General features: G+C 43.4%; 1 protein-coding gene across 2 annotated transcripts in view; it reads right to left on the bottom strand.

The window, feature by feature from the left end:
- LOC137613102 (tyrosine-protein phosphatase non-receptor type 14-like) overlaps positions 1-18,331 on the bottom strand; it is a 37,045-nt gene that overhangs the window by 2,903 nt on the left and 15,811 nt on the right. For both annotated transcript variants that reach the window (XM_068341970.1, XM_068341971.1), the window contains exons 4-16: positions 12,375-12,472; positions 11,300-11,367; positions 11,011-11,081; positions 10,801-10,888; positions 10,605-10,693; positions 10,345-10,432; positions 10,097-10,179; positions 9,849-9,909; positions 8,647-8,725; positions 7,317-7,783; positions 5,864-7,231; positions 3,298-3,438; positions 1,812-2,030 (exon numbers count right to left, since the gene is read on the bottom strand). In XM_068341970.1, the coding sequence (XP_068198071.1) occupies positions 1,812-2,030; positions 3,298-3,438; positions 5,864-7,231; positions 7,317-7,783; positions 8,647-8,725; positions 9,849-9,909; positions 10,097-10,179; positions 10,345-10,432; positions 10,605-10,693; positions 10,801-10,888; positions 11,011-11,081; positions 11,300-11,367; positions 12,375-12,472 (2,920 nt within the window). The remainder of the gene's footprint in view (positions 1-1,811; positions 2,031-3,297; positions 3,439-5,863; positions 7,232-7,316; positions 7,784-8,646; positions 8,726-9,848; positions 9,910-10,096; positions 10,180-10,344; positions 10,433-10,604; positions 10,694-10,800; positions 10,889-11,010; positions 11,082-11,299; positions 11,368-12,374; positions 12,473-18,331) is intronic.

Genomic DNA, 18,331 nt, shown 5'->3' with positions numbered 1-18,331 from the left:
ACACACACCCACACACACACACACACACACACACACACACACACATACACAGTTCAGACATGTGAAGCTTACAGATGTTACACAACAGAACCGCCTTCAAACACGCAAACGAGCTCATTAATATACAAATGTTACAGTTAAAAAGTCCTACACGAGACAGACTCATGGATAAAAGTAAAGGCCGAATTAGCTACACGTTAAACGTACATTCATTTACCACTAGGGGGCAGTATCAATACTTTAAACACAGTTTAAAGTTCTCTATTCTGTTTTTTCATTCTCACTAAAAACCACACAGCTCCACACACTCCAGCCACCTAAACATCAGAGGAGCATTACATAATGAGCAGGGTCCAGCTAATGCCCGGGACCACCTTGTGACTGTTGAACGCTGCATTAAGCTATGGATGGGAAATAAACAAGGTCTTGTGCTCCGCCGTGGCTGCCTTAACTGACTGGGTGTAAGAGGGTTACGCCGTGATAAGCAGCGACTCATTGCTGCTTTGGTGATCACACTTTGCACGCTGGACTGCAATTAGGCATCCTCCCAAAATGCAAACTCATGGCACAAACACTATTCGCAAGTATGCGTGATTAGAGGAACGAGTGAGAGCAGCTCAGGGTTGACTTAAGAGGGTTTGGAGTTTTGACCACATTCTTGGGGAATTCTAGGAGCTCTGTGAACCTAAAGGCCTAAACAGCTTTGAAGAACTGCCTTTTATCCTTTCCTCTGAGACATTTGCGTCTCTGGAGATGACAACAACAAAGTCTAGCCAGGAGCCGAACCTATCAGGTGTATGTCCCTGGGTTTAATTTATGAGGTGTGATGTGGGCAAAGCACTAACAGGCCGTAATCCTCAAGGGCTGAATCAGTGACTGTAAGTCAAAGCCAAGCACATAAATGTGAATCTAAAAACACGCTGTGAAAATACTTCATCGCTTAACCAACTATTTCATCAGTCAGCATCGTTATTTTTCCATTAAACTTAAAGATGAAGGAGAATTAGATCTGATTCAAGTCAGTATGTTCAGTAATGACTGGGAAGGTTTTTATTTACGTATTGGTATAATGGACTGAAATAAATTAATCAAAATTAATAAATTACGATGCAAAAAAAAGTGTGTGTTTTTAAGACTGTTCCCACTGATGAGAAAAATAATTCCAGCAGATAAAAACATATCATCGGCACAGAGCAGACAGAAAACCTGTAATAACTCATGACAGATAAGTGGCTCATTTCCACATATTTTTAAAATTCTTCATCCACAGTCTGAGACTTGACTCTTTCCATCACATTGTACTGTTGTCTTGTGTATTATTGCTATGGGATTCGGAAAACACTACATGTTTACCTCAATCATCAGTGTTTAATATTTCAACAGCAGTGAAACTTACAGCATCCTCTGAATGTAGTTAAAAAGTCCTGTGTATTAGTTTTATAGTGGAAGCCATTCAAACCTAATGCATACTTGGTTAAAAAATAGTGAACACAGATCATAAAATTAACTATTTGTTCAATTCAGAAATGTTTTAAATTTTTACATTTTCACTATTTATTGATATCCAATCTAGTTTAGATATTGATTACTAAGACAAATATTCAGACGCAGGTCTTTTAAAGTGTCTTTCTATAACACTGTAGAATCCAGAATGATTACTGAGTGAGTTTCTGTTTGTTACTAACAAACATAACATTCAGTTTACTTATTTTATTTTAATCTGTTGTGATGTGTTCAGGTTTCATGAGCACAAGGACCTCCTCCCTTTTCTGGGATTTTACAGTATTTCACCTTTAACCCCTGGAACACACCTTGATATGTGAGGCGTTGATGTAGCCCGTGTTGTTCTCCTTGTTTGGTACAAGCTCCAGCCGATTCTCTTCGTACGGGACGACGTCACGGAAACGGTTGCGCTCTGTGTTTTCAGGCAGAGTTGCTGTGGTGAGAACACAGTCTGTCCTCTTCTTGGGAACCTGCTCATACTCAGTGAAGACTCGCTCCTCTTCCAGCTTCAGCTCCAAGGTCTTACACTGGAGAGAGAGAAAAAGAAAGGAGAAGGAGGGGGAGGGGGGTGGTCATTCCAAGCAACACATCATTCAGAGTTTTCACTTTCATTCCCCCAAAAGGCTTTTATTCATTTATAACTAAGAGACTATTCACACCAGAAGCGCTGTTGTCACATACATCCACATATCTTAACTCCCATAATCACTCACATCTGACACCGACGTCTATGTCTAAGAACTCCAAGTATGTGTTGTACATCAGCATCTGAAGGGGTCCTATTCATCCTGGTGAGGGTTTGTTTACTAGGCCAATGGTTTGAGAGGGCAGCATCTCTCTCTCTCTCTCTCCCTCCCTCTGTGTGAGTCGCTCCGTCTGTCGGGTCACATTCTTAACATACCGTCAGGCCCAGAGGCGATAAGCGCCACCACGCCACGCGTTCCACAGCCCACTTGGGGTTTGCCCCCTTTTAGCTTAGCAACAGTCAGGACAAAGACTCAGTTTCACACCTCCATGCTCAAATGGCACCATCAACATTTGTGAATTGCAAGCAACAGCTTGCACACAAGCTTCCTTTAACCAGGTGAGCAAAGACTCTGTATGATCGATATTAAATAGAAGAGTTTTTGGTGGGGTTTTTTTAAGAATAGAATGCCTTTAAATATCATACACAAGTGAACAACAAATATTTATAGACATTTAGACAACTCTCGATGGAAAAAGGGGACTCAGGTGCAAGTATAAAGTATAAAAACAGAACACAGGTGAAAGAAACAAGCAAATATAGAAATATATTTACAACAAGCCGTCAAGAGTGTACGACTGTAAAGTTAAAGTATGATGTTCTTTGAATCTCTAAATCCAGACTATCAAATGGACATCTGTACAGTAGCATGATTTTATTTGTAACTTGAAATGGTTTGCTTATTTAAAGATTAGATTAAATCCACTTTATTCATCCACACAAATGGGGAAATTATCTTCCCAATCATCTTCTTTACTTTAACATCTTTTCAAAATTTATGATCAGAGATCTATAATTTTTGGATTTTGATAAATTTGTAAAGATTCGAATCTACTCTATTGAGGTAGCAATAAAGAAATTGTATATTTCTTTCATATACACACTGTATTATAAAGTTAGACATCGCTTTCAACCATCATACCTTCTTTTTTTTTTACTTACGTCAACACATGTCTCATTACAAGTGCAAAACAACATTTGCCAGATCTTTCCAAAGTACTTCCTGATTGCTCATTAAAAGCGTGTCACAGTGGGGGAGAACATCTCACCCGTTCATCTGGGGTAGCCTTGGCGTCTTCCTCAGCAGGGTTCTCAGGGACAGGCATTCGGGCCACGTAGAGGCCGTTCAGGGCGGCCATCATCAGCGGCCTCTTCATGGAGTCCACCGACATCTTCTGTCTTTCCAGCGTCTTCAAGAGAGAAGAGAAACCTGGTGTCATGGTAACAGCTACCGGCAGCATTGCAGGACCGGCTGACCTGCTCTGGCCTCAAAACAGTGATCCCATACAAATATGTAAATAGCAGTGGGCGGGAGAAGCTCAACGTGAACATGGGTGTGTGTCGTGTTTGTAGGGCAACCCCAACTGTACCAATCGCCTTGTGTTCAGTCCAAAGGTGTGAACTAGCAGGGACGGCACACAAAGCCTATTAAAGTAGACTTCCAGCGTCTTATCCATCTCACTTCAGTCTGGCATTTATTTTGATGTTTTCAACTTTGTTTTGCCCTGAATCACACGGTTTTCCTTCTTACAGTCCTTTCTTTATTTCCACCTACCTTTCTGGCCTCTTTTTTGTCTCACAGAACAGGAGCTCCCTCTGTCACCACGTCTTTTTTACACTCTACCAACAAGTCAATCTCCGACCCACATTGAACGGTCTCCCCTCCCTCCGAGGATTACCTCTCCTAATCTCTGATGCTATTAAACCTCCAGGACAGCTCCACCCTTCACCTCTCCCATTCCCCGTGGAAGTGGGATAACAAAAACAACAGCTAGGGGGTCAGTAGGGGGACCTCTACGTAAGATATGAACGATAGGATTGAAGTAACACTAAGACACTTTATGATTTCATATACTGTACTCACATTACCGCCAATCACACCGGTTCCCTCTATGATGAATCCTTACAAGGACCCATGAGCAGCGTCAAATGTTTGTGTCTTTATGGGGAGCTGACCCACACTAAAACAAGACCTAAAGAATAATCTGAGGGATTTATTGGGGTTTTAGCTGCTTGGGGTCACTCAGAGCCTAGTGCTACCCTCTAAGGCGCTGAACCCCAGATTAAACTATTTTGGAGCTATTAAAAAAGCTACCACACAGCTACTGGTGGGTTCTCGTCCAGAACAAGACAACATGGCGCCTTAAAGTTTCCAGTCATGACATTGATTTAAATCTTGGGCAGATACCATCACCTAATGCGTCACAAAGACACATGAAGCCTGAGTCTAATACTTCATTTAGGTTATTTGATAGATTTTATCACTTTGTCCTACTTTCTGACAGACTACAACCTACCGTTTGTCCAATATGAGACCACTGACAGGATACTCTCATCTAAAAAGTGTCATCCCACACATTTGACTGACATTGGTAGAGGCTTCTTAACCATCCAAGTTTCCTAAAGTCAACTTGGGCCATGCTGATCACCTGTGATTCACATTTCCACAGAGCATTCCATTCCTCACCGAAAATATTCCCAGGACCACGTATTCTTGAAATCTTCACTAGCATTTCTCACAGGCCCTGTTTTCCTGCTTACAAACAGAACAAGCAGCGTCTCAACTTGCCCGTGAAGCTTTCAGTCACATGTCTCACTGTTTTGACTGGTTGCAGGTCACACATTATTTCTGTAATTAACTGTCGGCCCATCCAGTTGCTTCCCACGACTTTTCGGTACGCGCCTGTCATTTTTCTTTTTTTTAAATAATGTAAATAATGTTCCCTGACAATCAAAAATTAACAGCGAGGTTCCAAAAGAAAGTAAATGTGCAAATTGCGCTATGCTAGGCTAATAATACAGAAGAAAGCATTACAGTAAATCTTTACATGTAAAAAAGAAGCACATTAACCATTTGGATACAGATTTCATTTTACCTAAAGAAGGTAATGCATCCCTGGGATGCACTTCAAAAAAATGCGTGCATCCCAATATGATGTTTATGCATCCCAAAAGTAATAACAGAATACACGGTAGAAGGATTGAGGTTTGGCACTAGTACAATATAAAAACCAAAAAAACTGTTAATTTATGATTTTATTAAGAATGACGTCATAACTGCTCAAGTAAAAAGAAAAACAAGAGTAAAAGTGTATATCAGTTTTATCAAAATGTTAAAGCCTGGATGTTCATTTAAAAAATCACTTTTAGAAAAAAGAAAGATGTAATAGTTTGTTTGTTTTTCATTCAATACTTTTCTTTGCCTTTAATTCATATACTGTATTCTCCTGTGGCCACTGCACCAAACTGACAGAACCTTCCCTACACAGCTGAAAGTTGTGTAGGGAAGGTTCTGTAACATCTGTCTTTTTCTTCACTAACTTTTGATTGTGTTTTATTCAAGAACACTCGTTGTCACTTGCTTTTTCTCATAAATTTAAAAAAAAGAAGTCCTTATTGCTTCTTATTCTGGTGACATTTCAGTACCCAGGCCTTCTTCACTTTCAGTCATAGTGAGAGACAAACTACAACAAATGTGAAGGTGAGCAGACGAGCATCGTGATGCGTTATGGTGTGGCCTGTATCGTATATAGGTTCCTGTGTCGCTGTCGTCAGAATAAATGATGGATAAATAAAGGAGCGTCAGCGCGTGGGGTAACTGTATGAGGCTCTTACCCTTTGAGCGATTTCCCTCTCCACTATGCTGTCCTCTAAGGAAAACATCTCGGACACGGGCCTCTCTTTGACCGGCTCCTTCCTCACCCTCTCTTTAACGATGGTCAGGTCCGGTTCTGAAATAGATGGACCTAATACTCCTCCATTCACTGCACTCTGGTCCCCTCGGGCCTGTGCCCCACCACCACCTGCACCCCCACCGCCTGCACACCCACTAGAGCTCTGCACAGATTTGAGTGGTCTGCTCTGGTCTTGGATGGGATCCATCGGTCCCTGGTTGTTCTGTGGTACTGGGTTATGGTTGTGGTGGTGAGTCTGGTTATGATTGCGGGCGTGAGAACGGATCTGAGCATTGCTGGGGGGTCTAGGAGGACCAGGATACTCTGGAGGGGGCTTGTTGGGTAGCTTGGCCAGAGCAGCCAGGAGTTGCGCACTGATGCTGATGTCCTCATTCAGGCCTGGGATTTGAACATCCAGCTCAGGCCTCTCTTCTTCCTCTTCATCCTCTTCACTCTCACTACTGTGTATGAGCATCGTAGCGTTGGAAAGAGTCTTTTGATGCTGGTAGGCCACTGGCCCTGGTGGCACTACCGCAGCCTCAGGGGCTTTCTGGGAAGGTTTCTGCAATGGTAAATCCTGTGGCTGTTGAGGTGGAGGCTGGGGTTGGGGTTGGGGTTGAGGGTTTTGGTGCTGGGGCTGGGGCGGAGGGGTTTGGTGCTGGGGCTGGGGCGGAGGGGTTTGGTGCTGGGGTTGAGTAACGGTCTGAGGCTGAGGAGGCATCACATGCTCTCTGAGAGTGTTCCTCCGAAGAAGTGGAGCATTCATGCCCTTTATCACCAGACCCTCCATCACTCCTCCTCCACCTCCTCTCATGCTGCTGATCACTTCCATGCTGTGTCTCTTGCCCAGAGTGGAGCGATGCTTCGCTGCTACAGTCAACGGCTCGCTGACTTCCTGCAGCGACTGGTGCACCACAGCTGAGCTGTCCGGCTGGAAGGTCTTGACGGATAGCTGCACCATGCGCGTCACCAGCTCCGGACTGCTGCCCCCGATGCAGCGGTGTCTGTGGCTGGCCAGATCCGGGGTGCTGGTGGCTGGGCGGAAGGAACTAGAAGGATAAGGTGGAGGAGGGCGCAACATGTGGTTTCTCAACATGTTAGCCGTAGCTGCGTAGCATCCTGCATTTGTCCCCTGTTGCTTAGTATTCGCCAACTCTGGTGTGCTAACAGTGTGAGAGATGGAGCTCCCTGCTCCTCCAACGCCACCGCTGCCTCCACTTCCATTAACACATGGGGAATGGCAGGGGCCCTGGCTGCTTACGGGTCCTCCCTGATGAGGGCCATGAGATACAGGCTTGCTGTAACTGATCTGCAATGTGAACATTCACAAGAAAGAGTGTGAGAAGCAGGAAAGAGTGAGTAGTACAAATCAAAACCTCAGTATCCGCCCCTACCTGTGGTGTGTACTGTCCTGGGCTGGGCCCGAGGCCGTAAGGGCCTCTCTCCCTCATCTCAGGCTGGCTGTACACCAGAGCCTCAGGCTGCCTGTAAGCACATGCATTACTGATGTTCAGACTGCGCAATGATTGGCTATGGAGGTCGTGGTGAGTAGGGAGCATGCGCCGCTTCTGTCGCATGACAGCATCGTATTCAGGGGTGGGCCGGTAGGACGGAGCGATGATGGCACTGTGGCGGTGACTGGGGATGTAGTCGGGGCGCATGAGCTCACTGCCAGGTATGCTGAGGTTGGAGGACATGGGCGAAGGCGGGATGAACGTCTGGGAATGATTGAGGGAGCTCAGACTGGGGCTGCTGTACATGCTTCCATTGGGCACTTTACCATTTCGGAAAGGAAAGTCGGAGAGGCAGCGGTCCAGACTAGTCTCTGACTTGTAGTATGGATCCTCATGGAAGATGCTGTCTAAAGATCGAGAGGGCGAAAAGTTAGACTTTTCATAGATTTAGATTTAGAGTTACACATCTCTACCAAGCATTCTGATAATTTCGAGTATGCTTCACCATTCTACGATACGGAACAAGAGCAGAACCAAATATAATGCAACTCCACTGCAAATTTATACAAAATAAATGAAATAATGTGGGAGAAAAAAATGTCAGGATTGAAAAAAAAATCTTTTTTTTTTTTTTTTTTTTTTACTATACAAAAGGTACTGGTGACGTCCTGAAGACATATCCTGCACAGAAAAAAATAAGTGTTTTTGTCTGCTAAGCAGCAGTAACCAGTAGAACTAGTACTATCTTGGTTCCAGAGAGATTTGGAATATTTTCCCACCATAATCTTGGAGACAGTGGAATGCATGTTATTCTTTTTTATTAAACAGTCAAGCCAATCTCTCACATAAAATTTCAAACCCCTCAGAAGGCAACACAATCTCCATCCACAGAGGAATATCTGCAGCCACTCTTCGCCCACGCACCGTAGAGAACCCAGGATGTTTTTCCACTCACTCAGTTTTACTATCAAGCCGACCCGAGTGAACTTTTATGCATTTCAGGCTGACTGGGTGTGTGAATAAGTCAAAGTAAGAACGAAGCACAGATGAAGTCACTGCTTGGCACACCGAATGATGGGCCCTAATTGGCTGGGAGATTGTTAAAAGAGAAATGGGCTGTGAGTCACACGCCTGATGGAAAACATACAATTAGCTCCATTCAGATGTTAGAGTTATTATCAGGAAGGATAACACATAAAACACTGCAGTCAAAGCAGTGATCCAGGGGGTTGAAACTTCAACATGTTTATCTGTGTGTGTCTGTTTTTACCTTGAGAGCTCTGTGTGTCCTGATAGTGCTCTACATACTGGGAATGCATTGACTGGAAGTTGCAGGACTGTGGCCGCGGCTAAAGGAAGCAACACATAGCAAGCAGCACAGTTAAGAAGATGCAATCATTTCCATTACAGACACTTTTCCGCCCAAAATATTTAGTCCACGGAAAAACTTTTCAATGATCTAAAGGTTCCTTCATTCCACTGTTCTCTGTCTTTCCACTGTGGTCTGAAAACCTGTCGGTAGACAAATGAGTCCGCTGATATATGCAAAACGTGACAGCAGTGTTTTAAATTGTTTTCCCTATGATTAGTGACTAATAAGGCCTGGACTAAGTCCAGTGTCATAAGCTTTCTCATGTGACTCAATGTCAACGTTTCAAAACACAATTAAAAAAAAAAAAAAGCTGGTTTGCAGCTGCACATTTTTGAAACAAATTGTTCATGCAAGTCAGCGACCAAGCAGAAATGTAAAGCACTGCAACCCCAACCAAAAACGAAAGTTCCTGAATGCTTGAAAATGTCAAACCCCATTCTCATTTTGTTAGTAGTATCACGTTCCCACAACTGAGACTGCACTGGAAAATCACTGACTTAGGGTAAATATATCATCATGTTGTGACAAATTCTAATACTTGGTTATCATTATTCATTTATTGTGTTGCTCAGCTGGTTTTTGTTTTTTTTTTGCTTTACATGTTAATACAATCCTTTCACTTTCCTTCTGTTTGAACAACAGGTGACTGGAGCCGCCTCAGGGCGACTCTCGGGCTGCTGAACTGTCAAAAGCCAATGCCTGCGGTTCTGCAGCCCAACGTCTAAAGCACTCCAGTGGACCCAGTGAACAGCTATTGTGACAAATTTAGCCCAGCCATTGTCTGGCCAGCTGGGAGGGAGACACACAAATCACTGCCCTCATTGTCGCACCGGAAATCAAACCAAGCAACACCCTTCCAAACTTTCCAACAACACCCACCACAACTCCATTAAAAACAGAGACTCCGTCCACAATTAAGAACAGGGTCAAATCTTTAGCCACAGCTGTTTCTGTCTTCCCTGTCAGATTCTCTCTCTGTTTGCTGCCTTTCTGTTTGGTTTATAAAGATCGGAAGCAACAACAAACAGGACAACAAGTAAACAGAACATAAGCAGAGAGCCACAACCAATCACACAGCAGTAAGACAGTGCTGATATTACCAGAGATATGCGGTGGGTCCAGGTGGGTCTCCGTCTGATAGGAGCTGGAGAGTGAGTGGGCCTAGACGGAAACAAAGTCAATTCATTAATGACATCAAACCACAAAATAAATGCTCAAAATATTTATTTTTAATATAACTTTCAAATCATTGGGTAGGTTTATTGATAATGACAGAAAACACTGAGCATTGAGCGCTTTCTTATTTAACGGCCTTCAGTTTGGTCTTTCCAGTGGCCTTGAGACTCACTCTGCACAGATCTTGTTCTGTTTGTAGAATTTGTGTCTGGCCGTGAAAAGTCGGGCGATGTATTTTGCCATTTCCATATCCTCCTGCAGACGGAAATACAAAGTGAAAAACAAGGTTTCACAAAATCAAGACTAAATTCGTCCCACTGTTTGTCTGTGCTGGGATATCTGGGAATGTGTTTGTTCATTTTTTGTGGAACTTCCCACTAGAAACCTTGCACTGAGATCACTTGCAGACAAAACACTCACCAAGTGAAAAATGATGGTGTCGTCTCTGCTTGTTATCTCCACTGTGATGGCTGACTTATTGTGTGCGATGGTGCCAATGTCCTTCCACCTATCAAATGTGGAGACACACACACAAACACGCAAGCAAGCACTGAATTTTCCCATTTAAAAATCAAAGTTTTTCATCCATATTAGTTCATTACTGTGATCTCAACTAGCTCATGATCACAAATGCCTTAAAAAATATGTCAGGACAAAATAAGATAAACAGAGAGACTTACTTGTGAAGCATGATGGATCTGCCATTTCTGTGTTTGACAAACACTCCAATGAAAGACACACCGATGAAAATATCATTGGTGTAGTTGTCCTGTGGCATGAAAACAACATAAGTCTTCTCATAATCAAGGAGAGTAGCTACTCTGTCAAGTCTTGTGTCGACATGTTGGAGGCTGACAGGGATTTGTAATCGTCTACCTTAGCAGGAAAGCTCTCCTGACCAAATCCATCCAGTTTCTCCACCTCCTTGATGTACATGAGTTCTGCTTCAGCGGTCTGCATTCGACTGGAGAGCACAGACATATAGAGTAACAGCTAAAAGGTGAATCATTGTCTGCATCCTGTTTCTCGTTGTGCTTTTCACGTGTATGGACATTTATTAAAAAAAGCATCAAAAGCTGAGAGTACCAGTGACTCTTGTGCTCCTCAGCAACTTTCTTGGTCCACTCCTCCAACACCTCATCTCCACTTGGCCAGTTCTAAAAAGAGAAACACAATCCATTCATGCAGTTTGGAATCCACAGGATCGTTATCTCAGTCCATGCTTTCTGTTTGTTCTTTTTCTGTTTTCTGTCTGTCAATCAGGAATGAAGAGGGGGAGGCACACAGGTGACATGGGAATGTGGGCCTTCAGGGCACACAAAGACAAACACACACACACAAACACATACTAAATGGTGCAGGTTTGAGGACTCACCACTGGGAAGAGCACGTACTCCCTGAGAAAGTCCTGAGACATGAACTGAGTGAAGTCTCCAAAGTCGGCTAAAAAAACATTTAAAAAAAACATACATGTATAATCTTTTATAACGATAATATCAGGCATGTGAACATAAGATCTGCAGATGGCATGACCTGGTGCTTTGTCATGATTAAACTATGACAGTTCATAAGATAAAGTGAATCTGCTAAAGATGCTGGTAGAGGAAGATATTGATTCAGGATAATTAGTATGCACAACGACAATTAATTGTGTTTTTTCCATCAGCTTATAGAAAACATAAGATTTCTACCATCAAAAAATAAGGCAACACATCAGCCTTGTTCTAATTTATGCGTTGACTATTTAAGTTGTTGGTTATTACAATCATAAGAATGTAAAACTTCACCACACTGTAAAAAAAGAAGGGGAAAAAAAAGCTCTTTTGGGTGATACAACAATTCTAGGAAAGAAACTCAGATGACGTTCCGGGGAGGAAAAAGTAGTTTGTCTTTCTGCCAATAGGCTTTTAAGTAACAAGAAGCTCTTAAATTATTGATCACACAAATAAATAAACTTGTAAACTAATTAGTTTCCCTCTTATTTGTTTTGTGTTCTTTCTACCAACTCAAGTCTTTGTGTCCCAAACAAATATATCTTCAGCACTAATACTTTCACATATGGCTCGGACCTACGAGCTCCCTTCCACCTCTGTTGGTCGGTCTGTTGGACGAAAGGAAGTGTAGAACAGGTTCCTCGTCTCCCTGACGATAAGGCTTTTCCTAAAGCTGCTAATACTAACCTTGGAGCTGGCGATAAGCTAACTGTCTGTTTACATTCCCCCAGGACATAGACAGCCCCCAGGAACCAAACCGAGGAGATGGAGCGAGGTTGTTTGTGTATGCGTGTGTCAAGACTGATACCACAGGAACTCAAGTGGACCGCTCTCTTCCACTGGTATGCAGCCATATTAGGTAGCGAAGTCAAGACGACCTGAGAAAGCGTGACTTTGTGCTCACTGTCTACCTCCAGCAGACGATTCACATGGAATGCACGTGGGTCCGGGTCTCACCTTGTACTGCTAGACCAGCTAGTCTGATCCCCTGCTCTACTGCACAGTGGAGACGTCCATCCAGCACCTCCTTCTTCACCTGCAGGTAATACTGGTACCTACAAACAGGAAAGAGAAGGCGTGAGAAATGAGAAATCGACAACAAAATCCTTCATTCAAGGTGTCCATATGATGAATTGTGATGATTTTCTTTAGTCTCTTCCAGCAGCAGGAGTTGATGGATGTTTTGTGCTACCCATGTAGAATTGTGAGGTTATACCTTTATTTAACATTGCCCAGTATCATAATAAGAAGTGATAATAAAATGTAAATAGAGTCATATAGCTGTTAGTCTGGCAGTGGACTGTTTTCAGACAACATACCTCATCTGAACTGTGCCAAAAAAATCGAAGTGGGTGGTAGCATATCGGTTTTCAGAAACTCTCCAGATTTTCATTCGTGGTTTAAGTTATTTTTCCAACTAGCCACACTGTCTGTGAACAGCACGTACGTAAAGTCAACTGGAAAACATGATGGATTTCACTTCAAAACAGTTACTTCCAAAGAAAGTAGGAGCTGCAAAGTGACACGTTAGAAACAGAACGGTGCAAACGTCCACTGAAACATTCTTCTCCTTCTCCTGCTGTTGGTGCAGCAGAAAGTGTGTGTCAGGACAATTTTGGCAACAGCATTAGCCGGTTCAAACAATGCCAGAGAGGCCTGTTGCAGAATCCAACTGAGGAATGAGTGAATCACCTCTATTTGAAATACCAGTGACTCATTTTGGACTTGCAAGGAATGCCAAATGTATACCAGTAAAGGCCAAACAATATGGTTTATAGGTCTCTAAACCTCCGGCTCAGAGTAGACATGTTAAATGGAGCTGATGCTTAAACCTAGGGAGACTAAAGAGTGTGTTATAATTCCTGTGTGAATGTGGGACTAACAGAGTCTGTAGTTTTGGGCCGTGGTTTCTGCAAAGTGTAAACTCATCTGACAACACAGTTCACTGTTCATATAACACGGTAGAAGTCTGAAACACTCTGAGCTGGTCCAGCTCCTGAACACCTTTTGTCCACTTTAATCTGTGGTCCAACTGGACGTTTGTCCTTAAAGGACTGGAGCGGCCACACAGGACGAAAGAGAGAACAGCCAGGGGAACTAAGCTCAGCTGAATGAAAATGTTTGCACCACTTCCTGTTTGATGGCATGGAAACCACAGGCTGAGTCGTCCCAGTGTGGGATGTTGGACACCTTTTGTGACGCACAAGCGCGCGCCTGCACACACACACACACACACACACACACACACACACACACACACACACACACACACAGGTAGAGAGGTCTAGGTATGGGAGAACGTCAGACGGACGTGGATGAGGACTCCACTGAGCTGCAGACAGTCGTCTCTAACGTACGCTCCTCCTCTTTCATTCATTAACGTCCTCAGCTTTGGCATCATTTCTCCTCCGTTTCAGAGTTTTACTCTCGGCTTCAGCTCCTCACGTCTTTCATCTGCGCATTTCTTTTTCACAAACTCTCCCCCACTTCTTCTCCATCTTTTCTTTATACAGCTCGACTCCACGTACTCCCGAGCCTATAATCTGACCCTGCCCTCCTCCCTCACCCTGTCATTACACCCCTTGGCTAAGCTGCCATTCCGTTCCCGTGGCAACCCTCTAATTAGACAATCCCAACTGTCGTGGCCGCGCTGGGGAGGGCGGGTGGGGATGTGGTCTGGAGGGGAGGAGCCTCCCAAGACACAAAGCCTTTAAAACGATTGTGGACGTTGTTTTTACAAACGCTCCGTGTTTTCCAGCGCTGCTATGATGATGTCTGTGGAAATGTTGAGGTTGACAGAAGTTGCTTCCCCTTTCTGAGGCTTGATGGTAACAACATGATGGTGTTTATTCATATGTGAGGCCAGCGGTGAAGAGGCGGGCCACTTATTGAAACAACTGTAAACAAGTGAAAGCATGACACGGAAAGCCACATCGGTGAATATTCTTCTTCATAATAGATAAAACACAGAATATCAGTTTTGGGCCTTTTACCCTCAAAAGAAAACTGTTTGCTTGTGAAAAATGTGCCGACATTGAAGATGTAGCGTGATTAGTTTCTGAGATCCAAAAAGAGTTAAAGTTATTGAGAATTTCACGATAAAATTTTAAATTATAAAATAAAATGTTAGATTAGAAAAAATGCTAAAGAGCCATGGCTGCTACCAACTGGTGATGTTTCAAGATTTACAGGGGTTTTTTTATAAACTCGGGTTAAGACTCTTTGAAATACATTATATGCAAATAACATCAACATTTTTACCAACATTATTCTCTGTTTTTTTAATTTAATATAAAGTTGAATTAACATATTAGTGGATAATGAAATAGAATGCAAAAGTTAAGATTTACTTGGCAGATAAGCAGATTAATGTCCAAAAGAACTTTAAATTAAACAACTATTATGTTGTTCATGTTTTCGCTTTATCAGATTCATTCATTTCTGATGATTTATGAAGCAATAACTATTGAAATTTGCCATACAGCAAAAAGTTAGGAGTAGTCATGAGTAGGTTTGTGACGCTGGTAAGAAACAACAAAAATTGAGTTGAGTGAAATAATTAAAACCATCTAATGTAAATTCAATGTAAAGATGTGCAGATTTCAGGTAATGGAGAGGATTTAAAGAAAAACCTACATCTGTGCATGTAAATATTTTGAATCATCTTTGTAAGACAGAAACCTCCCTGAACACTTCTAGATCGACACATTGACCTTTTATCTTCCTATTTATTAACCTTATTACAAAACAATCACAACTTGATTACACTATAGGGTCGTGAGGACATCTCTATTGGGTTTAAATGAAATAACACAAGGGATGAAGAGATGAAGATGCTGAGGTTCTCTTTGGGAGTGACCAGGAAGGATAGGATCAGGAATGAGTACATCAGAGGGACAGCACATGTTAGAGGTTTTGGAGATAAAGTCAGAGAGGCCAGACTGAGATGGTTTGGACATGTCCAGAGGAGAGACAGTGAATATATTGGTAGAAGGATGCTGAGTTTTGAACTGCCAGGCAGGAGGCCTAGAGGAAGACCAAAGAGGAGGTTTCTGGATGTAGTGAAGGAGGACATGAAGGTAGCTGGTGTGAGAGAAGAGGATGCAAAGGACAGGGCTAGATGGAGGCAACTGATTCACTGAAGGGAAAAGTCAAAAGGAGAAGAAGAAGAAATGAAATGACGCAGGGAATAACAAATCTAAAATATAAACACATTAAAGCAATCTTCATGGTGGCTTCAGAAATTACTCTATAATCACATGGCGGACTTTCACTCCTGCCAACATGGACGTGTCCACAAAGACGTCATTATGGCGGCACACACCTGGCCTGCGTGTCCGAATGACATCACTGCTGTAATTACAGGTGAAAATACATACATAGGCACGAAGTGGAGGTTTTCTTACTCAGAGTCACTTGTGATTTCCAGCGTGGCAGAGCGCCCTGCTGGCAGCACACACAGCCACACCGACACAAAGAGGCCTTTATGGGCCCACGCATGTTCAAGGCCCGCTCAGGACACGCTGCCAGATGTCCAAACAGCTCGCACAACACGGCTGCAAGCATGTGCAAACACACACACACACACACGTGCATAAATGAGTGTGTGTATGTGTGTGTGTGTATGAGTGTACATGTGCTTCCTACCCCCCAACCTTTGCAGTGGTCCGACCCTGACCACCCCCTGGACCCTGGATGAGTCCAGACGGCCTGTGTGGGAGGCAGGAGGATTTCGCTTTGAAATGTGTTGAATCAGCAAGGGGCACAAGCGTGTGTGTGTGTGTGTGTGTGTGTGTGTGTGTGTGTGTGTGTGTGTGTGTGTGTATGCTGATGGGTGAAAACTATCTGAACAAAGCTAGGATTTCCAGGCTGTTGGTGCTGATGGCCTTGGGGGGCTACTGAGGCCAGCTGGCCCTGCTCTGGTCAACAGCTCTCTGTGTAGGGTCCTTAGTTTCCCTCTCTCTGGGCCACTTCGCCTCTACTTCTTACGAGTGAGACAAAAGGCTCCAGAAACACACACTAAAAGCCAAGAGACTCTAATATGTGATAAAGGACATTTTTGTGGCAGGAAGACAAAAGGAACACATAATGTCCAGTTACCAGTGAGGGATGTGTGGGGGGCAGTAGGGGATCAGGGTAAGAAGAAGTTCAGGGGTCACGCACAGTGCAGTCGATTCTGTATCACACACACACGCACGCACGCACATACACACACACACACACACACACACACACACACACACACACACACACACACACACACACACACACACACACAACGGTCTTGCTCATTTGTTAGATCCATGTAAAATCAGAGGTGCAATCTAGACCTACTCTTAAAAAATGCCTTAAGATCAAGTTGGTAATGATTTGTTAGTGTATAAGTATAATTAACTTGACTATCACAAACGCTCCATTAACCTGCCTGAGGCCAGTAATGTGAGCGAGGCTTTAGTGTAATTTGTATTATTACACCAGGATTCAAAGGACAGTTCTGACTGATGCAACAGAGTTTCTATGAGGGGTTTTTTCATCAATTTAGAACACGTAACACAGTACTCACATACATAACTAGTATATTTTCAAGAATTATTCTACAGGTGCAAACATTGACACATGTCCCACATAGTGTATCTGATAGAAGACATGACTAAAGAGGCAAAAACGTCACAGGGAACAGGAACAACGGTCATGTGTTACTCTGCTTTAATTGCTTCATAATAGTTTACTAGTGAAAATATGTACAAATCACACACACACACACACACACACACACACACACACACACACGCACGCACACACGCACGCACACACACACACACACACACACACCTACACACATTTACCATTCTGCTTTGGACAATTATCACAGCTGCGGAGGGAGGAACAGATGAAGGAACAGATGAATGGATGGACGGGAAGAGAGGGAGCTGTAGGATCAGGTTACACATCAGTCAAACACTGAGCTTCAAAGACCTGACCACATTATAATACGACATCAGTGCATCTCAGTAACCCAGATCAAAAACAGTTTCAGAGAATTTTTAAAACACCTCGGGAGATGTTGGTCTTTTGACTTGGAAAAAGTCCAAAGTAGAATGAATGCAAGAAGATCCCAAAAATGGAAACCACTCACTGCTACTCGGTTTGTATGGAAGCATAAATATAAACTTTTCTGTGTAGACACATAAATCCAAACCCATATACTCTACCAAGGTCCAAACCCAGTCTTGCAGGCACATTTGTCCTTTCTATGTCCCCGATCGTCTTCCTGTTTGCCTCAGTTCTTTGTCAAAAGCCCTGCCCTTCCCCCTTCATCAGACCAGGTGTGAAAATACACACACGTTCACTACCATCTGCATTTTAAGAAGCGAGTTGTGACATTTCACTGATCTCCGCCTCACACTGACTGGCTGACAGTTAAAAGAGACAAAAAAAGTTTTAAAGATTAAGGTCAGGGTAAAAAAAAAAAAAGGATCTTGATGGTACTTGTGGAACAGCTTGCCTCAGAGAACATGTATGTTCTTACAATGTGCTGTATTGTGACTACCTCTGACAGGGCTGCAGCTGGCTTCTGAGTGGATTCTTGGTGTGTGTGTGTGTGTGTGTGTGTGTGTGTGTGTGTGTGTGTGTGTGTGTGTGTGTGCGTGCGTGCGTGCTTGCGTTTGTGTTTTGCAAACCAGACATCCCCATCCCCTTTATGCCGCCCCCCACCCCCAGCACTTCTGCTGGGAGGAATGTGTGGTCCGCCTCCTACGCTGGACGGCTGTGCCAACATTCCTGACTGAAGAGAAAAGGAGAAAAAAGGGAGAGAAAAAAAGGAGGACGAAGGGACCAAGAGAAAGAGATTAAAAAAGTGGAATTGGGGTGATGTGGAGACGTGTTCCTGATGAAAGGGAGCAGGAAAGAGATGG

Source organism: Antennarius striatus, chromosome 19 (assembly GCF_040054535.1).
Source record: "Antennarius striatus isolate MH-2024 chromosome 19, ASM4005453v1, whole genome shotgun sequence".
Lineage (NCBI taxonomy): Eukaryota > Metazoa > Chordata > Actinopteri > Lophiiformes > Antennariidae > Antennarius > Antennarius striatus.
The sequence above is the reverse complement of the archived record's forward strand: the minus strand, read 5'-3'. Positions and strand labels throughout refer to the sequence as shown.